At 44.5% G+C, this 26,413-nt stretch overlaps 1 protein-coding gene across 2 annotated transcripts in view; it reads right to left on the reverse strand.

The window, feature by feature from the left end:
• Positions 1-26,413, reverse strand: part of pcgf1 (polycomb group ring finger 1) — a 64,895-nt gene that overhangs the window by 12,871 nt on the left and 25,611 nt on the right. Inside the window, exons 3-5 of one of the 2 annotated variants that reach the window (XM_073042099.1) lie at positions 20,570-20,722; positions 13,589-13,660; positions 8,636-8,741 (exon numbers count right to left, since the gene is read on the reverse strand). In XM_073042099.1, coding sequence (XP_072898200.1) covers positions 8,636-8,741; positions 13,589-13,660; positions 20,570-20,722 — 331 coding nt within the window. The remainder of the gene's footprint in view (positions 1-8,635; positions 8,742-13,588; positions 13,661-20,569; positions 20,723-26,413) is intronic. The other variant, XM_073042100.1, reaches the window with a different exon arrangement.

The raw sequence follows: 26,413 nt of genomic DNA on the forward strand, positions 1-26,413 counted from the left end.
GGTAGAATTACAATATTTAAAAGGCACTTAGGCAGGTACAATGGAGGATAAGAGAGGTCCAGATGGATATAGGCCAAATACAGGTAAATAGAGCTAGCTTAGATAGGCACTTTGGTCAGCACTGTCGAGTTGGGCCAAGAGTCCTTTTACTTGTAGTATAACATTGAATAGCACGGGTTGGGAAAAGGCCCTTTGGCCTACAATGTTGTGCCAAACTAACTAGGCTAATGACACCCAACCCATTCTCTTCAAATTTATGTGCCAGAGAGCCTCTTAAATGCCTCTATCGCAGGGTTCCCAACCTTTCTATATCAAGGACCAATACTATTGAGCAAGGTGTCCGTGGACCCAAGGTTGGGAACGCCTCCTCTATCGTATCTGCTTCTACCACCCACCCAGCACATTCCAGAGAGTTAAGAAAATGTACATAGTAGCGCACTGAGGAATGCAGTAGAGCAAAGAAATCTGGGAAAACAGAACTATAATTCATTCAAAGTAGCATCACAGATAGATGGGGTCATAAAGAAAGCTTTTGGCATATATTGAGTACAGAATTAGGAAGTTATATTGAAGTAGGATAAGACATTGGTGAGACCCAATTTGCAGTATTGCATGCAGTTTTGGTCTACCTACAGGAAAAAATGTAAATAAGGTTGTAACAGTACAGAGAATATTTATGAAAATTTGCTGGGTCTGGAGGACTTGAATTACATGAAAACATTGAATAGGTTAGGACTTTATTCCTTGGAACATAGAATATTGAGAGGAAATTTGACAGAGGTATACAAAATTATGAAGGGTATAAATCTGGGTAAATGCAAGCAGGCCTTTTCCACTAGCGTTAGGAGGGAATACAACTGGAGATCATTGGTTAAGGGTGAAAGATGAAAAGTTTAAGAGGAACATGAGGGGGAGCTTCTTCACTCAAGAGGGTGGTGAGAGTAAGGAATGAACTGCCAGTGGAAATGGTGAATTCAGGTTTGATTTCAACATTTAAGAGAAATTTGGATAGGTAAATGGAAGTAAGAGATATGGAGAGCTATGGTTAGGATTCAGGTTGATACTTGGCAGAATAATAGTTCAAAATGGACTAAATGGGGTGTAGGGCCTGCTTAAGACTAAAATAACTTACCTACCCCCTCCTGCCTAAAATGCACAGCCTCCTAACCCTATGAGAAATACTAGGACCACCCTGCCTCACCAAAAGGAACCTGGCAATGCTTCTGTCCATTCAGTAGCCATGCCACCTTAATTGCCCGTCACTGGGTTGGGCTCATTCTCACCCACCGAGACAAAATAAAAATCAAATTTGAAATTATTGGCAGGCAAGCTGAAAAGAAAAGAACCAGTCTCCTTAAACACTGGTGGTAAGCTGTTTATCAGAGTTTGCAGCAGCCCTGTGTGAGAGCTTTGCTGATAGCAACACATCCAAACTAATTGCTTTAAAATTAGTATCGACCCCAGTGCCTTCCAGCTGCTACAAATTCACCAGATTGAGTGATGAATCTAGACTCGGACAAGCCGTTCGATAGGAATTTTTCATTTTTCCCCCCCTTGGTGTATTGATTGAACATACTCTCTCTGCCTTCTGTGCTGTACAAAGCAAACTCTCCCTTCCCCATCCCTTCGCTGGCGTCAAGGTAACACTCCACAAGTGCTCCGTGCAGTAATTAAAATCGTTCCTGGCAAATCATAGCGCAGAGGGAAATGCCATTGGATGGTAGCGGAGCATAACACGGTGGCATGGACAGATGCAGAGGAGAGGAGAACCATACAGCTGGTTCTGAAGACTCAAGTGACTGCAGATTTCTACAGATTCTAACTGGTTGTATTACTGTGTGGTATGGAGGGACCACTGCACAGGATCGGAAAAACCTGCAGAGAGTTTTGAACTCAGCCAGTTCTATCATGGGCATTAGCCTCCCCAGCATCAAAGACATCTTCAAAAAATGATGCATCAAAAAGGCAGCATCCATCATCAAGGACCCCACCTCCCATGACAGCTCTCTTCTCATTGTTACCATCAGGGAGGTGGTACAGGAATCTGAAGACACACATTCAATGTTTCAGGAACAGCTTCTTTCCCTCGATCATCAGGTTTCTGAATGGACAAAGAACCCAAGAACACTACCTCACAATATATTTTGCCTTTGCACTACTTTATTTAATTATATACGTTTCTTATTGTAATTGTTAGTTTTTTTTTAATGTATTGCATCCTAGAGACATTCAGCCTTTTGGCCCACTGAGTTCATGCTAACTATAAAGCTCCATTTACACTAGAACATGGAACAGTACAGTATAATATTGCAGGATTTAGTAGGAACCCAAGGGAGAAATTTTTCCACCCAGAGGGTGATTGGTACATGGAATGAACTGCCAGAAGCAGTGGCTGAAGCAGGAACATTATATACGTTTCAGACACTTGGACAAGTATATAGATAGGAAAGGTTGAGAGGGACTTGGGCCAAGTGTGAACAAAATGGCCCAACAGGTTTAGATGGAAATTTTGGTCAGCATAGACCAGTTGAACTCAAGGGCCTGTTTTGTGCAGTATGACTAAGTCTTTATAAACAACATCAAACTGTGACTGATGCAATAAATCTAGAACAAGAATAAGTTGAGTGAGCTCAGGGTTTTCTCTTTAGAGTGATGGGGGATGAGAAGTGACTTGATAGAGATGTACATGACAAGGGGCATTAAAAAGATTGCAGAGCCACAGATTTTATCCCAAGGTGGAATGGCTAATAACTTTAAGATGTTTGGAGGAAAGTACAGCTGAGATGTAAGAAGTAATCTTTTTTTTTGTTAGAGTGTGGTGGATGTGTGGTGCCAGGGCTGGTGGTAGTGGCAGACACATTAGGGAGACTTAAGACACTCTCAGATAAACACATAAACGATAGAAAAATAGAGAGTTATATGGGAGGGAAGTGCTAGATTGATTTTGGAGTAGGTTAAAGAATCCTGGGTCACCTCCTTTGGTGGATCCAACATCAAGGGTCAAAGGGCCTGTATTGTGTTGCACTATACTACATTTTAAGAACTTAGGCACTGCAGGACAATAGGCAACCACAAGACAGCTTTTAATAGATACCAAAACAAAATATTAAACGGCATTGCCACAAGGCTGGAATGGAGAACACCAACTTACTGTCCCCTTGTCTCTTTTCTCAGATGTTGTGCGCAAAGGTGCTAGCAAAGTCACTGAAGTAATTCTTGCTTGGGAAGCACTTTGAGATGTTAATGGTGGGGTGATGAGGCATTATGCAAATATAAGCCTTTTTATTCTGCCCCAGGCAGAGGAAGAGTCAGAGCTTCCAAACAACATATCTACTTCCAAATTACACAGCTTGTCAGTCACTCTTCAAATTAACACAGAATTCCACACTCCGCAACACAATTTATTTCCCGGTTAGAAGGCAATTGGCCTCTGATTTAAGGTATTTTCTTTAAAATTAGGTACAATACATGATTCACACCAATTGTATACATTTTTAAAGTGCAAAGGAATTCAACTGTCACCCCCTGACATTCAGTGGTATGACCATCACTGGTGAGTTGGCGAGGTGGAGATACATCTCTACTAAAGGTGTAAGGCGCTTTTTCCCTCCGCTAGCCTGCAGATCAGCCTTGGGCCCTGCTTAGCCCTCCAAACAGGGTCACGTGAAGCCATGGGAGCAGGTGGTGGATGATCATATGAGCAGCTGATGCATCTGACAAGTCCTGGTTATATGACCACTGACGCCAGGCAGTCAATCTCTGAAGAGTATTGATAATGGGTGGAGTCACCCATCTTGTAAAGACACTGCCCAGAAGGTGGCAATGGCAAATCACTTCTATAAAAAAATTTGCCAAGAACAATCATGGTCATAGAGCCATGATCACCCACGTCATACGACATGGCACATAATGATGATAACTACATCTGAATCCCCCACCATCAACATTGTGGGGGTTACCATTGACCAGAAGCTGAACTGGAGTAGCCCAAACACAGTATATGGCTTCAAGAGAAGTTCAGAGGCTGGGAACCTTGGAGTGTAACTCACCTCCCATCTCCCCAAAGCTGGACAACCACTTACAAGAGTTAAGCTAGAAATGTGATGGAACACTCTCCGCTTGTCTGGGTGAGTGCAGCTTCGGTAACATTCAAGCAGCCCACACACAATCACTCACTCACTCCACTACTCATCCAGAATAACAGCAGTTTGTACAGTCTACAGCATGCACTGCAGCAATTCACCAAGACTCTTTAGACAACACCTTCCAAACCCATCATCTCTCCCAACTAGAAAGGTAAGGACAGCAAATACATCGGTGTGGCGACCTACTTTCTGCGCAGGCAAACCGGCTCACAAATAGCCAGCGCGCGGGGAGAGACTTTGGTAATGCACCTCTGATGTCATTTCCGCCCGGAGAGGGCGAGCGCTAGGGATTAAATGCCAGCACCGCGAAGTTTGAATAAACTAGTCTCGAAACGGCTTACCGACTGCGTGTCGTTATTTCAGCGCTGTGTGTAGCACATTGCTACACTGGTGACCCCGACGGTCCAAACGGGACTTGGACCAAAGATGACCAACTCGTCATCTGTTCACGCAGTTTTGCTAAAACTGCCGACTTTCTGGACACTGTGACCACGCGTGTGGTTTAGCCAAGCAGAAGCCCAGTTCCAGATTCAGCAGCTATCTTCTGATTCCACGCATTACTATCACGTGGTGTGCGCCCTTGACCAGGAGACAGCCGCCCAGGTTGCGGATTTCATACAGTCGCCCCCGGAAGAAGGCAAATATGAAGCATTCAAACCACTGCTCATTGAGACCTTTGGCCTCTCACGGCGTGAGCGAGGTGCCCGCCTGCTTCACCTGGACGGTTTGGGAGACAGGCTGCTGTCAGCATTGATGAATGAGATGCTGGCCCTGGCTGATGGACACAAGCCCTGCCTCATGTTCGAGCAAGCGTTCCTAGAGCAACTGGCCAACGCAGATTTCAGCGACCCCCGGAAGGTGGCGGCCCGGGCAGACGTGCTGTGGAAAGCCAAGAGGGAGAGCGTGGCGTCCGTCGGTCAGATTACCAGGCCACGTGCCCAACAGCAGACCAGACCAGGCCCGGCAGGGGGGCGCACAAAACACAGAGGCAGGAGTGAGGAGGACAGTGAACAGTGGTGTTTCTACCACCAGCGGTGGGGCACAAAAGCCCGCCGTTGTCACCCGCCCTGCAAGGGCCAGCTGCCGCTAATGACTATGGCAGCTGGCCACCAGGACAGCCTCTTGTACATCTGGGACAAACAGTCAGGACGCCGCTTCTTGGTCGACACCGGAGCGGAAATCAGTGTCTTGCCCCCGACGGGGTACGACACCCGCAACAGTAAGCCAGGACCCACCCTGTGGGCCGCAAACGGCAGCACGATACGGACCTACGGCACCTGCACAGTGCAGCTGCAGTTCGGCCCCAGCCGGTTCATGTGGGACTTCACACTGGCCGCCGTGGCCCAACCACTCCTGGGGGCGGACTTCTTGCGAGCTCACAGCCTGCTGGTCAACTTGCAAGGGAAAAGACTGGTACATGCCGAGACTTTCCAGACGTTCTCCCTGGGTGAAGCCAAGTTGCCGGCCCCACACCTGGACTCCATCATGCTGTCGGACAACGAATTCACCAGAATCCTGGCGGACTTTCCATCGATTCTGGCACCGCAGTTCACGGCAGCCATGCCCAGACACGGGGTACAGCACCACAGTCTCGGATTTGCAGCTGTAAGACTTTCTCGTAGGCCCAGGTGAGAGGACCCTCCTGTGCGACGTGGCTACCGGCCAAACTCGCCCCATCGTCCTGGCAGCCTGGAGGCGGCGAGTTTTTGACTCCATACACAGTTTGGCGCACCCAGCTATCAGGACAACTGTCCGGCTGGTCTCCAGCAAGTTCGCGTGGCACGGACTTCGCAAGCAGGTCAGTGAATGGGCCAGAACGTGCGCGCAGTGCCAAACAGCCAAGGTGCAGTGGTACACTAAAGCCCCGCCGCAGCAGTTTGAACCCACCCACCGGAGGTTCGACCACATTCATGTGGATATCGTGGGCCCCCTACCAGTGTCCCGAGGAGCACAGTACCTCCTAACTATGGTAGACCGGTTCACGAGGTGGCCAGAGGCGGTCCCGCTCACCGACACATCTGCCGATTGCTGCGCCCGAGCACTGATTGCAACCTGGGTAGCATGCTTCGGGGTACCGGCCCACATTACCTCCGACAGAGGCGCCCAGTTCACCTCCAGCCTGTGGTCGGCTGTGGTCAGCCTGTTGGGAACGCAGCTACACCACACAACTGCCTACCACCCACAGTCGAACGGACTAGTGGAACACTTCCACCGTCACTTGAAGTCGGCTCTCGTGGCCCGCCTGAGAGGACCTAACTGGGTGGACGAGCTTCCCTGGGTCCTGCTTGGAATTCACACAGCGCCCAAAGAGGATCTGCACGACTCGTCGGCCGAGTTGGTGTCCCAGGAGAGTTCATTCCAGCCCCAAGGGGGCAAGAGGAAGAACCCACAGCAGTCCTGGACAGGCTATGTGAAAGGCTCGGCCACCTGGCTCCCATACCAACTTCACAGCAAGAACGGACCCCGACCCATGTACCCAAAAACCTGCAGAACTGTAAGTTTGTGTTTGTACAAAGGGGCGGACACTGGGCACCGCTACAGCGGCCGTACGATGGGCTGTTCAAGGTGATCAACAACAACGGGTCCATGTACGTTCTGGAAATTGGGGGGAGAGAGGAGGTTTTCACGGTGGACCGACTCAAACCAGCCCATGTGGAGTTGGCGCAGCCGGTTGAGGTTCAGGCACCGCCGCGCAGAGGCAAACCTCCCAAACAGAGGCTGATCCAGACTGTGGACATTGGGGGGTGTATCGCCGGTTCTGGGGGGGGTTATGTGGCGACCCACTTTCTGTGCAGGCGAAACGGCTCACAAATAGCCAGCGCGCAGGGAGAGACTTTGGTAATGCACCTCTGATGTCATTTCCGCTCGGAAAGGGCGGGTGCTAGGGATTAAATGCCAGCGCCGCGAAGTTTGAATAAACTAGTCTCGAAACGGCTTACAGACTGTGTGTCGTTATTTCAGCGCTGTGTGTAGCACATCGTAACATGGGGAACATAAGCCTCTGGAACTTGTCTTCCATGTCATACACTATCCTGATTTGGAAATATATCGCTGTTTGTTCACTGTTGCTAGGTCAAAAACCTGGAACAATGCACCCACACCTCAAGGACTGCAGTTGTTAAATAAGCAAGCTCATCACTACCATCTCAAAGGCAAATGGGGATGGGCAACGAAAGACTGGCTCAGCCTATGAAGCCCATGTACCATGAATAAATAAACAAAAACATCTAATATTAATGTTCTTGGTGTCAGGTCCTTCTGTGTAACTGGACCATCTTTTTAAAGTGAGATGCAAGATTCACTGAATTTGCATATACTTTCTTTTAATAGACCAATTTTTCCTGTCCCTGGACAGTCAAGGTCCAGTTACAAATATCTCAGTAAAGCAACAGGTTGTGTTATTTGAAGGCTCCGAATGACCTGCACATATTTCCATTAAATGAAACAGTCAAACCTAAACCAGGAGTTGCTACCAGATTTCTCTGCAACAGAGATTTAAAAACAAAGCACCTTGAGCCCATAGTAACGCTGTCGCATTTGGCTGTATTCATGTATGGCTGAATGACGAACTTGAATAGAATACAATTGAATCGATTTCAATTGAAAGCTTATAGTCAACATTATACCCAACTTCACAAAGCTCCCTCAGACAGAGTCATTATGACAATAGACCCTTCAGCCCAACATGTCCCTGACAACCAAGAAGGTTAATGAGATAGCCTGCTCTAAACTTTTCATACAATGTACAGGCTGTTCGGCCTATGATATTGTGCTGACTCTTTAAACTTCTCCAAGAACAACCTAACCCTTCCCTCACACATAGCCCTTCATTTTTCTTACATCCATATGCCTAATAAAGAATCTCGTACATTCCCTTATGTATCTGCCTCTACCACCAGCCCTGTTCTCCTCTCTTTCCAACTAAAAAGAACTTCCATTTCCAACCTTCCTTGGCTTAGTTTCTGAGTACAAAGGTGTACTGGATATTACTCCCAATTTCTCCTTGCTGCTGTTAACCATAGACATAAACAGTACAGCACAGTATAGGCCTTTCGACCCACGGTGTTAAGCCAACCCTTTAACCTATGCCAAGATCAATCTAATCCTTCCCTCACACATAGCCCTTCATTTTTCTATCATCCATTTGCCCATCTAGGAGTCTTTTAAACATCTCTTTTGACCCCATGCAACTGCCCAAATGTCTTTTAAACATAATTGCACCCTCCTCTCCCATTTCAGATCTCTTTAATGGAGCAAGCTTCCCAGCAGCAAGACACTATTAGAACAGGAAGACGTCATGTCTTATGGATTCTGCTGGCCCTGACACAACAGGGATCTCCCCATAAATAAAAGAAGACATCAGCAAGTTTGATGAGCCGCTTGGTCAGGTGAACCAACTCTGATTATTCCCCACTGCTGCCTTGTAGTAGTGCTGGTTCTGAGCTAATAAGCAGGCAGCCATTAGCAACGAATTCTGTGCAAGAGCTCACCCATGCCTCTCCAAACAGAGCGAAACTTGTTCATCGTATCGGTAGTAGTGGGCTTTGGAGTGATCGAAGGTGGTGTATGGTGAACTGGCCAAGTCCGGTGACACAGCTGAGGAGAGAGAGAGACACATAGATTGCAACATATTCACAACTACTGAACAATCAAAATGCACACACTCTTTTCTGCATTATCCTGAATGTCAAAGTGAATTGGTCTGCTCTAAATTTACATGAGCTCACTGTGTGGCAGCAATAAAAATCACTCCGCCTCACTTTATTTATGTAGCAAATCAAGTTCAATATTGAGTTGTTTTATTTAAAAATGTAGGAATTCCATGAAATGGTCAGGTCAGGTTAATGTCTGAGTGAGACAGGCCAGCTTGGACACAACATGAGGGCACTTTCTGCTCCCTCCTGGGTTCTGACTCACCTACTATCTTTTTCTAGACACTTCTGGTGTGAGATTTAAAATAAATCTGGGCATTTAATGTTCATCCATCAGGATCAAGATACATCGGGTCATCCAGTTGTATAGCACAGAAATGGGCCCATCGGCCCACTAAGTCCATGCCAATATTGTTGCCAATCCACACTAATTTGCCCCCTATAGAATGGCATCCTCCTATGCCTTGCCTATTTATTAAAACAACTGTATCTGATTCCATCCGCTCAACTGGCAGCACATTCCAGATATCAGACACTCTGTGTTAAAAACAAAATCTTTCTGTCAGATCACTTCCAGTCAAGATGGCACTGAGCTGCAATGTCTGTCTATGTTGTGACTCAGACCTAGTTTTTGTTTAGATTCATAGCATGAGAAGTTAGGCATTGTGGACAGTGATAAGGGGAAGTTAACAGGCCCGGGCAGTAAACAAAGAGTCACAGGTACGATGTGTTCAGAGTCCAGGTCAGAACACTCCACAGTCAAAGATCAGTGAAGGTGGGAATGACAGGCGATGAGGAGACAAACAATCCCCAGGTTGAAGTCCCGGGTCAGAAGTTATACGGGTAGGAGTCAGAGGGCCAGTCACTCCTCAAATCACCGGGGTCAGAAGAAGTTGAGATCTGAAGGTCATACTCGTTATCGGGGAGTCCTGGGATTGAACCCAGAGGTAGCTTGTCCTGGGGTAGGAGGTCTGACTGTGGTTTGAGTGGGTGGATGGGTGAGACAGAGACTTGTTTTGCTGTTACCATTTTTTGCTTTGCTGAACACTGTGGGTGCCAGAATGTGCAGTGAATCTTGTGGGCTGCCCCCAGCGCATCCTTAGGTTGTGTTGGTGGTTAACACAAATGACACATTTCAGTTTGTTTCAATGTATGTGATAAATAAATCTAAATTTGATTGACATTTTAAAACTCCTTACTCTCATCTAAAACCTATTCCTTTGTTTTGATACCCAATGACTAAAAATTTTTTTTTCACACCTATGCTGCCTTATACAATCGAGATGCACAGCAAAAAGCCCCTTCCCCAACTAATCACTCCAAACTCCACAGAAACCACACCACCCCCACTCCTTCCAACTTTCTGGGGTCTCCAGGAATTGAAGATTAAAACTCAGGACTCTGCTGTATTTAATTCACTGTGAATTGTCAGGGTTAGGTGCTGGATATTAAAGAACTCGAGTGTTACAGGTGGTATAGCAATTAAAATGGGAGACGTTATGGGAAGACCTTTTGCATCTCCCATTCTATTTGCCTAACCACCTGCAGGAACACGCTCACATTTAGTGATAAGGAAATCACGCACAAAGACTTGCGATTAACTGCCTAGCCTTACGTTTCCCAGTGCAACCTCCCCCAATCTTCCTCCAGCTCTGAACTGCAATTAAATGAGGCCAGCATAAAGAGGGAAACTGTCCCCTCAGACTGCAAGTCTCTTGCAATTTTATTTTCAAAACAGCAAGATGAATGAATTCCCTTCCACTCAGTCCTCCTATGGGCCTTACTTCAATATTAAAAAATCTGGTATTATTGCCTCGGTGCTAAACATTTCTCATTGGATCACCATGCCAGTAGACAAGCCAGTCTGCATGTTATCTCCCTCTTTCTAGTGTTCATCCTCGAAAAGTACCAACCCCTGCTCAGTTACACAGAAGTATGCCCATGTACAGTACTGTGCAAATGTTGTACGTTCATATACATAGGTACGGGTGCCTATGACTTTTGCACATTACTGTAATGTTATGTATTGCACTGTACTGCGGCTGCATAAAAATTCATGACATAGGTGAGTGATGATAAACCTGATTTTGAGATGGATCTCTACTGCAGACTGAGAGTGGGAAGGGGGCAGGAAGAGGGGAGGGAGCAGGAAGCACCAGAGAGACAATCAGTAATGATCAATAAACCAATTATTTGAAATCAAATGATCTTGCCTGGTGTCTCTGGGTTGGGAGTATCTGCACCCGCGACAACCCCCACCCCCCAGTACTCCTTCTCTAGCACCTGTTCCACACCCTCCTGTGGCACTCCACCCTCACAATTCCCAACATCCTCTGCTCCCAACAGATTTATAAACTCGCTCTTCCGCTCCATGTTGACAAATACAGTACAGGTACCCCAGCTTTTCGAAAGTTCGCTTTACGCCACTTCGCTTTTATGAAAGACCTACATTAGTACCTGTTTTCACTAACCGAAAGAAATCCAGAGGATTTTCGCTTTCATGAAAAAAGGCGGAAAGTAAAAATAGCATTCAGCATTTGTTTTGCAGTGAGCTGTTATAGAGGCAGCGCGCATCCCAAGCAGTGAGAGTGGCGCCGCCAAGCTCCTTCCCTGGGAACTACGCTCAGCATCAAGCTGCCATAGCTTTGAACTGACTGTGTCTGTGAGCATCTGTGTTTTATCTCGATTTATTTTCTGCATCTGTTAGCAAGATGTGTCCTAAGGTATCAGAAAAGCCTAGGAGAGCTTGTAAGGGTATTATGCTTAGCGTAAAACTGGACGTAATTAAGCATTTCAATCGTGGTGTATGAAATAAAGACATTGTGCATTCACTGAACTTGCCTGCGTCCACCATTCGTACATACAAACCCCATTTCCAGAAAAGTTGGGATATTTTCCAAAACGCAATAAAAACAAAAATCTGTGATATGTTAATTCACGTGAACCTTTATTTAACTGACAAAAGTACAAAGAAAAGATTTTCAATAGTTTTACTTACCAACTTAATTGAATTTTGTAAATATACACAAAATTAGAATTTGATGGCTGCAACACACTCAACAAAAGTTGGGACAGAGTTAAAATAAGATTGAAAAGTGCACAGAATATTCAAGTAACACCGGTTTGGAAAACTCCACAATAAGCAGGCTAATTGGTATCATGACTGGGTATAAAAGTAGCGTCCATCAAAGGCTCAGTCTTTGCAAGCAAGGATGGGTGGTGACTCACCTCTTTGTGCCAAAATTCGTGAGAGAATTGTTAGTCAGTTCAAAAGGAACATTTCCCAATGCAAGATTGCAGAGAATTTAGGTCTTTCAACATCTACAGTACATAATATTGTGAAAAGATTCAGAGAATTCAGAGACATCTCAGTGCGTAAAGGCCAAGGTTGGAAACCACTGTTGAATGCGTGTGATCTTCAAGCCCTCAGGTGGCACTGCCTAAGAAACCGTCATGCTACTGTGACAATTATAGCCACCTGGGCTCGGGAGTACTTCGGAAAACCATTGTCACTTAACACAGTCCGTCGCTGCATCCAGAAGTGCAACTTGAAACTGTATTACGTAAGGAGAAAGCCATACATCAACTCTATGCAGAAACGCCGACGAGTTCTCTGGGCCCGAGCTCATCTCAGATGGACTGAAAGACTGTGGAACCGTGTGCTGTGGTCAGATGAGTCCACATTTCAGCTAGTTTTCGGAAAAAATGGGCGTCAAGTTCTCCGTGCCAAAGATGAAAACGACCATCTTGATTGTTATCAGTGAAAGGTGCAAAAGCCAGCATCTGTGATGGTATGGGGGTGCATCAGTGCCCACGGCATGGGTGAGTTGCATGTATGTGAAGGTACCATTGACTCTGAGGCGTATATTAGGATTTGACAGAGACATATGTTGCCATCAAGGCGATGTCTCTTCCCCGGACGTCCATGCTTATTTCAGCAGGACAATGCCAGACCACATTCTGCACGGGCTACAACAGCGTGGCTTTGTAGACACAGAGTGCGTGTGCTTCAATGGCCTGCTGGAGTCCAGATCTATCTCCTATTGAAAATGTATGGCGCATCATGAAGAGGAGAATCAGACAACGGAGGCCATGGACTGTTGAGCAGCTGAAGTCTTATATCAAGCAAGAATGGACAAAATTTCCAATTGCAAATCTACTACAATTAGTATCCTCAGTTCCAAAACGATTAAAAAGTGTTATTAAAAGGAAAGGTGATATAACACAATGGTAAATATGCCTCTGTCCCAACTTTTGTTGAGTGTGTTGCAGCCATCAAATTCTAATTTTGTGTATATTTACAAAATTCAATTAAGTTGGTCAGTAAAACTATTGAAAATCTTTTCTTTGTACTTTTGTCAGTTAAATAAAGGTTCATGTGAATTAACATAACACAGATTTTTGTTTTTATTGCATTTTGGAAAATATCCCAACTTTTCTGGAAATGGGGTTTGTATGTTCTACTATATACTACCCTGAGATTCATTTTCTTGTGGACATTTTCAGTAAAACAAAGAAATACAATAGTCAATGAAAAGCCACACATAAAGACTGACAATGTGCAAAAGACAAACTGTACAAATACATAAAGAAACAAATAATAACAACAAATAGTAAATAAATAAAACTGAGAACATGAGTTGTAGAGTCTTTGAAAGCGAGTCCATGGATTGTGAAATCAGTTCAGAGTCGTGGTCAGTGACATTATCCACACTGGTTCAGGACAAATGACATAACTCCACTTGGCACGCACGCACGCACACACACACACCCCCACCCCCCCCCCCGTACCTTCATTAACTGGTTGTATGACCCTGTCCAACCCTCGGGACTGATAGAATTCTCGAATTCGCTTCTCTTCACCTGCAGAAGGAAATACAGTTCACACAGTTTAAGCAGTGATATGGAATAAAAGGGAAGGGAAGAGGGGTGGGGAGGACTGGGAATAATAGGGGTTATTAATTGTGCTTTATACCTGGCATAAATAAGACATCATCTGCAGTGACCAGGGAAACAAAATCAAGCCCAAGGGAATCTTGTTTCCTTACAGATGGAGGCAGACATGAGTGGCATTGCCTTGTGACATACCCATCCACAGGTTATGGCTAAGAGCAAGGCAGCAAGGGAAATTTAAATCAAATTACATCCATAATATGGGAAAACAGAGGCTCTGCAAATCAATATGAGTGGCAATTGCTAGAATTGCTTATTCACAGCTCCAGTGACACTGGTACAATCCCAACAACAGAAGCTCTCTGTGAGGAGTTTGTACTTTCTCCCTGTAACTGCAGAACTCCCTCCCACCCCCCCCCCCCCCCCCAACCCTCTATGCTATTTCTTCCCACATCCCAAAGACGTACCAGCTGGTAGGTTAACTTGTTACTCCAAGTGTGAGGAGAATTGGAAGCATTTGATGGGTATGAGAGAGAGAACAGGTTACAGGTAAGGGGGGAATGGGACTCGGCAACACAGGAGCAGACCCATTGGCCCACAATGTCTGTGTCGACTAGGATACCAATTTACGCTGCACACTTGTCTACATTATCATCATGTGCATTGCCGTATGATGTGGATGATCATGGTATTTTCATAACCATGATTGTGTTTGGCAATTTTTTCTGCACTAGTGGTTTGCCGTTGCCTTCTTCTAGACAGAGTCTTTATAAGATGGGTGACCCTAGGCATTATCAATACTCTTCAGAGATTGCCTAGTGTCAATGGTTGCATAAACAGAACTTGTGATATGCACCAGCTGCTCATACGACAGTTCACCATATGCTCCCATAAGCAGGTACTATACCTTGCCCAAAGGTAACCTACAGGCTAGCAGCGAGAAGGTGCCCCTTACACCTCCTTTGGTAGAGACACATTTCCATGTCACCCAATAATGACCTCAAATCTTTAAACTTTCCTACAACCTTGCACCTTACTGTCTACCTGCACAAGATATTCTGCAGATGGTGGAATTCCAGGGTAGTACACTCAGAATGGTAGAGGACCTCAGCAGGTCCAGCAGCATCTGTGGAGAAGAATAACAGTCAATGGATTGGGCCGAGACCCTTCATCAGCACTGGAAAGGAAGGGGTATGCTGCCTGAGAATCTGTTGCGTTCCTCCAGCATTTGTGTGTGTTACTCTGTCTATCAGAACTACACTTTCTCTGCACTGTAGTACTTTATTTTGCATTCTGTCACTGGTTTACCTGTACCCTTCAATGCATTGTTGTGCTGAATTGATCTGTATGGGCAGTACACAAGACAGGTTTTTCCACTTGTAAGGCCCTGACTAAGACTTCGACTGCTTTTGGGGGTGAGTTATTTTTATTTCAGCAGTTTTCTGCAAAAGGAGAGTGTCCTGTTAGTCAGTGTTTTGGCTTCAGCTAAAGATAAGGAGCCATTTTGTTCAACTTAGGAATGTTGTATCAGCCACTCAGGATTGTCCTGGTATGTGTTGTAATTTTCTGCCCAGTGGGATGTGATGGAAGATTCCAGGTAGCTGAGTAGGATCAGATCTCTGAAGGACAGTAGTGTAGTTTGGGGATTTTTTTGTAGGAGCTGTGGAGCGGGGCACAAGGAAAGATGCCTGCAGAATGCTGCTTGATGGAGAAACTCCATTGTAAAAGTACCTTGTGCCGATGAATGGTTCCAAGGAGTTAAATGCCAATACTCCTGAATTAGCCAGTTTGTTCAAGATGGTCTTCAAGGGAAGTTCAAACTATAACTGGTGTCTTTCACACAGAATGTGGGTTCAGCGCATAATTACAATATAACTGAATTCGGTCCTTTTCTTCTTTTTTCCTACTAGCTGTTTGTTAAAGTTGATATATTGGTAAATAGTTCCTTTGTAATTTTATGCTGATCTGTTATTTTTCTGGTGATCGATAACTCTGCATGGGGCAATATTTACACAACATTCATTATAATCAATGTTCCTCTCTGGAACATTACAACTTTCCTGTTTGGTTGAACCCCAAATCATATATAGACATATATTGCTTATGAAAGGTGGCCTCCTGAGTAATCGGTGAATCACATGGCTATTAGCAGAGTTAGCTAACGAGCCAAATTTGTATACGAATCCCAATGAGAGGGTTGCACACTTTACCTCAGTACGTGATGAAAATAAACCAATTTGTCCCCATGCAATGTAAATGTCTCTCTAGTGTTTGACACTTCCACTCCGGGGAAAGACTGACTATCTCATCTATCCAGTCCTTGCCACATGGACAGAGCATCGTTTAACCTTATTCTGCTTTTATAACCCAGGCACACTTGCTCTTTACTGGCTTACACTTGACCTCTGATCCCAATCAGCATGGTTACTGCACAGGCAGAGGCCAATTACCCTGTACTGGCTCAGTGTACAAGAATCCAAAATATTTCCATTTGCTTCCCTGTAGCCCAGCAGATTCCTCCTTTATTTACCTAAGCAGCCCTACATTTATCTTAAAATGCTGGAGAAACTCAGGTCAGATAGCATCTATGGAAATGAATAAACAGTCCTGAAGAAAGGTCTCAACCCAATATGTTAACTGCTTATTCATTTCCATAAATGCTGTCTGACCTTCTGAGTTCTTCCAGCATTTTGTGTGTGTTGCTTTGGATTTCTGGCATTTGCATACTTTTCTTGTGTTTACGATTTCCTGCATTTATCTCACCAAGACAGTTTGTACATAGAGGTGAGAGGGCAGGGTGAGGCAGGGTAGGAGTGGATCCACCTCAGTCTGGCTCCATCTGCCTGTCATCCTTCACCTGCTGGCCTGTCTCATCCTCCACCTCTCCCTTAAGAGGCTGTCTACCCTCTCAATTTTGATGCAGGGTTTTGACCCAAACATTGTCAGTTTTTCCTCTCCTTTCCCCACAGATGCTGCTCGAGTTGCTGGAATCCCTCCAAAAGATTGCTTAGTGCTCCAGATTCCAGCATCTGCAGTCTCATGTTTCCTGTATCACGGCTCAATCATCTAAGCTTTTACCAATTACCTTTCAGGGACTCATACACTCATTGTCTCCACCTTGCCATAAACAGTACCACCTCAGTAGCGTAGCAGTTAGCATGACGCTATTACGGTTTAGGGCATTGGAGTTCAGAGTTCAATCCCAGTGTCCTCTGTAAGGAGTCTGCACGTCCTCTCAGCAGTTAGTGGGTTAACTGGTCACTGTAAATTGTCCCGTGATTAGGTTAGGGTTAATCGGGGTTGTTAGAGTTTGCTGGGGTGACACTGCTTGAAGGACTGGAAGGGCCTAACTCAGTGCCGTAACACTAAATAAATAAACAAACATCTCCTTTATTCTTCTCACTCATTTCCATATTTAAAGTTCCTATTTCAGATCCCGTTACCTGCTGTCTTCCAATTTCAGCCTTCCCCCTTATTCCGCCCCCTGCCCCCTTCCTCAGTTGGTTCCTCCTATAGGTGGCCAGTCCCCTCCTTACCCCCACCACCTCTTCATACAGGCAGTCTACTCTATCAGTCCAGATGCAGGATTTTGACCCCAAAAGATTGCTGCTCAACCTCCTGAGTATCTCTAACAGATTGTCTGTTGCTTGAGATTTCAGTGCCTTGTTGTGTGTACGGTATGAAATCGGGTTTGTTTCAAGGGGATCATGATCTAATTTCCTTTCATCTGATGGATCCTTGTCCAGACATTGCGTTTGTTCTGCCCATCTATTCCCAGTTCCGAGAATAGATCAAAGTTTCTTCTGTCTCCTAACTCCAGCTCCACCACCCTCTCATAGTTCCAGCTACAGGCAGCCATCCCTGACTTACCCCTTCCTCTCAACTTTCTATACCAGCTATTGCCTCTCTACACACTGCTCTGATGCAAGGTCTTGAAAGGAAACAATGAATACATGTTTTCCTGTTGAGTTCTTTTAGCAGCTTGCTGTTTTGTCGTAAGGTTCAAACATCTGCAGTTCTGTCTTCTTTCTTCTCTCTCACTCTTCCCCCCCTCCCCCATCCCACAGATTCAGCCTGACCTGTTGCTCCAGATTTCAGCATTTGCAGTCTCGTGTCTCCATCTACTGTACAGAGGAACCTAGTGTGCAGTTCACTGAACATAGCCACACAGTGAGAGGGTGATAATGGCAGCATTTTGCACACTTGCACTCGCTGCCCCGACCAGTGAAGGTAAAAGTCAAGAAGTCACATTGCAGCCACTGAAATCTTTGGTTAGGCCGCATTTGGAAGTATTGCATGCATGGTAGCGTAGTGGTTAGCACAACACTTTGTGGTACCAGTGACCCAGGTTCATTTCCCACTGTTGTCTGTGAAGAGTTTCTATGTTCTCCTCCTGACTTCCAGGGCTTCAGAATCCTCCATCAGTCCAGACGTACCAGTTGCTAAGTTAATTGGTCATTGTAGACTGTCCTGTGATTAGGCTAGGATTAAAATCAGAGGAGGGGTGGGGTTGGTGGTCACTGAGAGGCATGGCCTGAAGGGTTGATTCCATGCTGCATGTTAATAGAAATTATACTCAATTCCAGTCACCCTATTACAGGAAGGATGGGTGGGCTTTGGATTGGGTGCAAGACAGGTTCACCAGGATGCTGCCTGGATTAAGAGAGAAACTCATTCGTAAGGCCAGTGATGTTGTGGAGGTGAAACTGGACTCCCTGACAGTGGTGTCTGAAAAGGGGATGCTGTCCAAGTTGCATGCCATCTTGGACAATGACTCCCTTCCACTCCATAATGTATGGTTAGGCACAGGAATACATTCAGCCAGAGACTTATTCCACCGAGATGTAACACTAAGCGTCATAGGAAGTCATTCCTACCTGTGGCCATCAAACTTTACAACTCCTCCCTCGGAGTGTCATACACCCTGAGCCAATAGGCTGGTCCTGGACTTATTTCCACTGGGCATGATTAACTTATTATTATTTAATTATTTAGGGTTTTATACTGCTATATTTCTTCACTATTCTTGGTTGGTGCGGCTGTAACGAAACCCGATTTCCCTTGGGATCAATAAAGTATGTCTGTCTGTCTGAATGAGCTACGTGGAGAGGTTGAACAAAATTGGGTTGTTTTCTCTGAAGTGACAGAGACTGAGGGGACACACGCTGGAAGTATATATAATTATGGGAGGCACAGGTAGGGTAGACAGCCAGAAGTTTTCCCAGGGTGGAAATGTTAAGTACTAGAGGACTTACAATGAAGGTAGGGCAGTGGTAGAAGATCAAAGCAGGTATGCCGGACAAGTAAACACGAGGAAATCTGCAGATGCTGGAAATTCAAACAACAACACACACAAAATGCTGATGGAACACAGCAGGCCAGGCAGCATCTATAGGGAGAAGCGCTGTTGACGTTTCGGGCCGAGACCCTTCGTCAGGACTAACCAAAAGGAAAGATAGTAAGAGATTTGAAAGTAGTGGGGGGAGGGAGAAATGCGAAATGATAGAAGACCAGAGGGGGTGGGATGAAGCTAAGACCTGGAAAGGTGATTGGCGAAAGTGATACAGAACTGGAGAAAGGAAAGGATCATGGGACGGGAGGCATCGGGAGAAAGAAAGGTGGGGGAGGGGAGCACCAGAGGGAGATGGAGAACAGGCAAACAACTAAATATGTCAGGGAAGGGGTAAGAAGGGGAGGAGGGGCATCAATGGAAGTTAGAGAAGTCAATGTTCATGCCATCAGGTTGGAGGCTACCCAGCCGGTATATAAGGTGCTGTTCCTCCAACCTGAGTTTGGATTCATTTTGACAGTAGAGGAGGCCATGGATAGACATATCAGAATGGGAATGGGACGTGGAATTAAAATGTGTGGCCACTGGGAGATCCTGCTTTTTCTGGCGGACCGAGCGTAGGTATTCAGTGAAACGGTCTCCCAGTCTGCGTCGGGTCTCACCAATATATAAAAGGCCACACCAGGAGCACCGGACGCAGTATACCACACCAGCCGACTCACAAGTGAAGTGTCGCCTCACCTGGAAGGACTGTCTGGAGCCCTGAATGGTGGTGACGGAGGAAGTGTAAGGGCAGGTGTAGCACTTGTTCCGCTTACAAGGATAAGTGCCAGGAGGGAGATTGGTGGAGTGGACAAGGGAGTCGCCGGACAAGTTTTTCTTTGAAATTACACAGAATGTGGTGGGGAGCTGGAATAGGCTGTGAGGATTAGTGGTGGAATCAGATACAATGGTGGTGGTTAAGCAGCTGTTAGACACACAAATATGTGGGAAATGGAGGCACATGCAGCACGTACAGAGAGGGAGATTTAATTGGCACAACATCGTGGGCTGTAGTGTTTGTTCCTTCAGGACTTTTCTATGTTCTAGGTTTTCTCCCACACAGACACTGCCTAATCTGACAACGTCAAACAGTGCAGAATGGTACAACAGCTTACAGTCCAGGCGACCCAGGTTCAATTCCTGTCGCTGCCTGTAAGGAATTTGTACGTTCTAATGTCCAGGTGGTTTTTTTCCTAGGTACTCCCACACTCCAAAAATGTACCAGTAAGTAAGTTAATTATCATTGTAAATTGTCTTGTGATTATGTTAAGATAAAATGAGGGGACTGCGGGTCAGTGCAGCTTGAATAGCTAGAAGGGACTATTCTGTGCTGGATCACAATAAACTATTAAATAGATTTTATTTCAGATTCCCAGCACCTGCAGTTTTCTGCTTTATGGTTATACAGGCCCGGATTGCCAATTCTCTCCTCATTAAGACTAGCTCTGTCTGGTCTGGTGAATCTTCGCTGTTCTTCCCCTGTTGCACGGGCACATAGAATATCAGCTCATCCAAATGACGAGTTAATGTGCGGTGAACATACTTACTCTCCTGCAAACCTGGGACTAGTTTGTAGACGATATCCTGCATCACTCGATCGAGCTTCAGGTTGAGGAGGGGCTGGGTCTCGTGGATTTTGATGTTGCACATTGGGCAGTATTTGCTGGTCTGCAGGTACTTCACAATGCAACTCTTGCAAACTGGAAAGGAAAGGGGCATTTTGAGTTGTGCAGGACTCAGAAAGCAAACTTCTCAAAGGACTCAGCACTGAAGCTGGCAATCGGATCGAGGCCACACCAGCTCTTGGAGGTAACATCAAAACAGTCCCTTCAGCCCAATGGGTCCATGCTGACCAAGAGTTAGTCCCATTTACCTGAGTTTGGCTCATATCTTTCTAAATCCTTCCTACCATGTACCATTTAAAAGCTGCTAATGTACCTGGTTGTTCTGGTTCTATTGTGTTTCTTGGTTCTACTGTGAATAACAGTAAATAAAATGAATCTCAGGGTAGTATATGGTGACATATACACACACTCTGATAATATATTTACTTTTAACTTTGCCTCAACTACATCCTCTGGTAGCTCATTCCATATACTGACCACCCTCTGGGTAAAAACATTGTCCCTTAGTCTCCTATTAAAATCTCCTTCTCATCTTTAACCTGTTCCCCATGGTCATTGATTCCTCTTTGAAAGCAATCTCTGACATCAAACATTAATCCAGTTTCTCTTTCCTCAGATGCTGCCCGACTTGCTGAGTGTTTCTCATACTCTTGTCTTCACTTTGTATTTCCAGCTTTCATCAGACAATGACTGCAGAGACTGGGATGTTATGCTGCAGTTGTACAAGACATTAACAAGGCTACACTTGGAATACTGTGTTCAGTTGTGGTTGCCATGTTACAGGAAATGTACCATTAAACTAGGAAGAGAAGGAAAGATGTATGGTAATGCTGCCTGGATTTGAGAGACTGGATTATAGGGAGAGATAGAGCAGACTAGGACTTTATGCCTGAGAAGATGGTGCATGCAAAACTCTACAGCATTCAACCAGTAACAGATGAGCATTTGAATTACGCTGGTATAGAAGGCTAGGAACCAAGAGATGGGGAATGGGAGTAGAATTGAGAGGCACTTTAAGGCTGGCAGTGTATAAGGGCAACTGAAGGGCCTAGTTCCAAGCCATATAACTCCAGATTGCATAGTGAACTGATCAATGCATTTGAGTAGGCCCGTTTCCCTACGCTAGCATGACAATTACTTGACAACACAAATTTCTACAGATGTACCATACAGAGTATTCTGACTGGTTGCATCACCTTCTGGTATGGAGACACCAGTGCACAGGACCAAAATAAGCTGTAGAATGTTGTAAACTCAGCCAGCTCCATCATGGGCACTAGCATCCTCCATCGACAACATCCTTCACCCCCTTGCCATCAGATTTTCGAACGGACAATGAACCCACGAACACTGTTCTAGCTTTTCCACCCTCTTTTTTGTACAACATATTTATTTTATATTTTATATATATCTTATCATAACTTATATTTTTATTATATATTGCAATGCACTGCTGCCACAAAGCAACAAATTTCACAACATGCACCAGTGCTCAGTGTATTAAAGCTGATTCTGATTCACAGAATGATTTCTGGAGAAACAGCATCACCTTGTGGCATGATTGAGATTTGCAAGCAAGGTTTATGTCAGATTTAATGATCTGCTCTGGATGATTCAGAATATAATATCACTGGCATACGTCGTACAATCTGCAATACACAATAATAAAACTATAAATTACAATTATAAAATATATTTAGTTAAGTTAAATAAGTCATGCAAAAAGAGAACGAAAAAGAAAAAAGTCAGGTACTGTATATGATCCATTGGCCATTCAGAAATCTGATTGCAAACTTAGCAGGTTAAGAGGCACTGTTGGGAGCAAGAATTTTTTAACATTTTGCCAGAGCGCTGTAAACCATAATGCCACTATGTTGCCCAAATGTTGACTCTGCCTATCTGAAGATTTAAAAAGCATCTAGATGAATCATCAAGACACAGTGGTCTAGAGATCAATGGTAAATGGGATTAGTGCAGGTGGGTACGATGGTCACCATGAACATGATGGGCTGAAGGGACTGTTTATGCTATTTGACTCTACAATAAAGCATTCTATCCAGGTGCATCATGACTTGGTACAGCAATTGCTCCTCCCAATACCGCAAGACCACAAAAAACTACAGATGTATCAGGAACTTTAAGCCCCTGTATGTACCCTGGCCTTTGGCATGAAGCATGCACCCTTTGTTTCATCAGACTGTTCTCTCCTGCCCTCAAGAAGAAAGGCAACCTTGATTAACCCTAACCTAATCATGGGACAATTTACAATTAAGCAAACTGGTACGTCTTTGGACTATGGAAGGAAACTGGAACACTTGGGAAATATCCATACATTCCACAGGAAGAACGTACAGAGACTCCCTACAGACAGCGATGGAATTGAACTCTGATGCTGTAACAGTACCACACTAATTGCTACGTTACTGTGGTAGCCCATTTTACTGTAAATGCTCCATTCCCATCATGGTTGCCTACAACCAGTAGCACAGCAGAGTGATGGTCCTAAGCCTTTTTCTTTCCTAGTTTCCTATGAAGTTACTAAACAATCTTCTCCAAGGATCATCATTGTGTTGTGGTGGAGAGGCGTGTGTGTTCCTGAGATCCCGAGAGTAATTCCTCCTAGAACTTACCTACTGGTAGGGTCACCCCCTGGTGATAAGGTCAAGGAGAGGTTCTAGACAAAGAGCAATCCAACCAGGACCTTAACGGTAGAGCTGACAGAGGATGATAACACATCACAACTGCAGTGAAGGGTTGTCTTGGATGCTATGGCCACTCTGGCCTGTCAAAACCATATGGTGGATGCCCATGCATCAGCTTCCTCTACAGTAAATAAAGTTACACACAGGCAGTCTGCATTAAGGGAATCCACCCCTTCAGAGAACATCATACTCGACTCAAGTGTTTGCACTGCTACTAAACAATGGCAAAGGCTGCAGTTAATCAGAGCCAGACAGTGCTATGCACGAGGCTCGAGAAAAGGTCTTTCAATAGACTGTGGTTAAATGTCTCATTTTCTGCCATAAATATGGACACAGACACTATAAACTCCTTTAATAGAGAGCTTTTTAATTGGTCTGAAAGAAAGTAGAATGAGAGGAAGTTTCATGGAAAAGACTCCACAGGCATCTCACCTTCTGTATCACCCCAGCAAACTCCTCAGGCCACACCTCAGTAAATGATAATGAAAAAGCAAATAGCACAAATTTTTTCTCCATCCTGTCCACCTCTACAAAATACAGGACTAGGATAAAAATGAAGTTTCTGTCTCACCCAAACATTCAAAACAGAATTTTGGACATATTTCAGCACATGATAAAAACCAGCCTCCTCTGTCAACATATTGCTGCCTCGGTAAAGCAGCCAACATAATCAAAGACTCCTCCAACCCTGGGCATTCACTCTTCTCAAAGTCAAAGTTAAGTTTATTGTTATATGTACAAGTATTCATAGGTGTAATGAAAAACTTACTCACAGCAGCATCACAGAAGCAACATTCACAAGAAAAATACAAATTAAGTTAAATTATACACTTTTTCTAAGAAAGAACAATTAGGACAATAAAAAAGTCTATTTTAGTGCAAAGACATCAAACTGGTCAGAGCATTCTGACAGTTGGTTCAAGAACCAAATAGTTGAAGGGAAGTAGCAGGTCTTGCATCTAGTTGTGTGGAACTTCAGGCTTCTGTACCTGATGATAGTGATCTTTGATCATCAGTATGGCCTTCTTGAGGAAATGCCACCTGTAAATATTACTGTCCCATCAGGCAGAAGTTACTTAAGTTTGAAAATGTGTACCACCAAACTCAAGGTCAGCTTCTATCGCACTGTTGAACAGTCCTGTGGTACAATACTTTTGATCACACCATCTTCTTTGTCAAGGCCTTGTACCTGTCAGCTTGCTCTACACTTTTACTGTAACACTTTACTCTGCCTTCTGTTATAGTTTTCCATTGTACTACCTCAATGTACTGATGTGATGAAAGGATCTGCATGGATGGCATGCAAAACAGTTCTTCGCTGTATCTCAGAACATGTACAGTACAGACCACCAACAGTCCGGGGCATTTTTAAGAACAAATTTATAGAGAATGCACACTGTTGCAAGAAACACAAGGTTGTTATAGTAAGTGATTTTAACTTTCCACAAATTGATTGGGACTCCCATACTGTAAAAGGTCTAGATGGGATTGAGTTTGTCAGATGGGTCCAGGAAAGTTTCCTTAATCAGTATGCAGAAGTCCCAACGAAAGAGTGTGTGATATTTAATCTGCTTTTAAGGAATGAGACAGGGCAGGTGACAGAAGCTTGTCTAGGGGAGCACTCTGCATCTTGAGATCATAATGCCATTTGTTTCAGAGTAAATATGCAAAAAGATAAGTTGAGATTCTAATATTGCAGGTTCAGATTCTAAATTGGGGAAAAGCCAATTCTGATGGCATCAGAAATGATCTGGCAAGTGTGGATTGGGACAGACTGTTTTCTGGCAAAGATGTACTTGGTAAGTGCAAGGCCTTCAAGAGTGAAATTTTGATAGTACAAAGCTTTTATGTGCCTGTCAGAATAAAAAGGTAAGGATAACAAGTTTAGGGAACCTTGGTTTTTAAGAGATACTGAGGCCCTGGTTAAGAAAAAGGAAGGGCATAACAGGTATAGGCAAATCGGGGGTCTAAAAGAAAGCATGAAGCTGCCCTGGCAGACAAGGTGAAGGAGAATCCTAAGGGATTCTCTACATATGATAAGAGCAAAAGGATTGCAAGAGGAACATTGGTCCTTATGTGACAATAATAAACCAATATGCCATACTTTTAGATACAAGCTGGAACACAGAAGCTTCATGCTACTGAGGAAAGATATGGGGTCATGACAAAGCAGTGGGTAACATAATGATGTGGTGTTGTAAGGCTATCCTTTTGGCATGTTTTAAGACATTGCACTCTATAGGTACACATGGAAGAAATCTGTTCAACAGGGAGCTGCACCTACATGGGAACGACCTCCTCTGTGCCGCAGAGAACACGAGGCAGCTGTGAAAGGAGAGACCGAAGAACCAAATGACCCAACCACTAATCACAGCCACCACTTACTCTTGCCCACAGTGCACCAGAATATGCTCCAATTTCAAAGTACATAAAAGTCACCATGTACAACCCTAAGATTCATTTTCTTGTGGATATTCCCAATAAACTCAATAGAATAACAACCATAAGAGGATCAATGAAAGACTGCAACAACTTGGGCGTTCAACCAGTGTGCAAAAGACAAAAAACTGAGCAAATACAAAAAGAAAGAAATAATAAGTAAATAAATAAATAAGCAATCAATATCAAGAACATGAGATGAAGAGTCCTTGAAAGTGAGTCCACAGATTGTGGGAACATTGTGGGCTGTATCCACTAGGTTTTGTTGGATTTTCCCCCTTTACAGTCACCTTGAGACCCACCAATACACAACCTCTTAGGAGAACATCATACTCAACTCCAGTGATCACTCCACTACCATTACACAAGAGAAAGAGAGGTAAGACAGATGCTCTATTGATCCCAAAGGAAATTACAGTGCCACAAACATTACATGTGTAGAGATAAAAATATTAGAAGTAGAAAGAATAACAAGTTTCACAGTCTAACAGGAAGGAGTCATCGCTTCCCTGACTATAGGTTGACTCATTATAGAGTCTAATAGCCAAGGGTAACAATGAGCTCATATAACACTCTTTGAAGCAGCACAGTTGTCTTAGTCTCTTACTAAAATTACTCCTCTGTT

The sequence above is a fragment of the Hemitrygon akajei genome, chromosome 4, assembly GCF_048418815.1.
Source record: "Hemitrygon akajei chromosome 4, sHemAka1.3, whole genome shotgun sequence".
NCBI lineage: Eukaryota > Metazoa > Chordata > Chondrichthyes > Myliobatiformes > Dasyatidae > Hemitrygon > Hemitrygon akajei.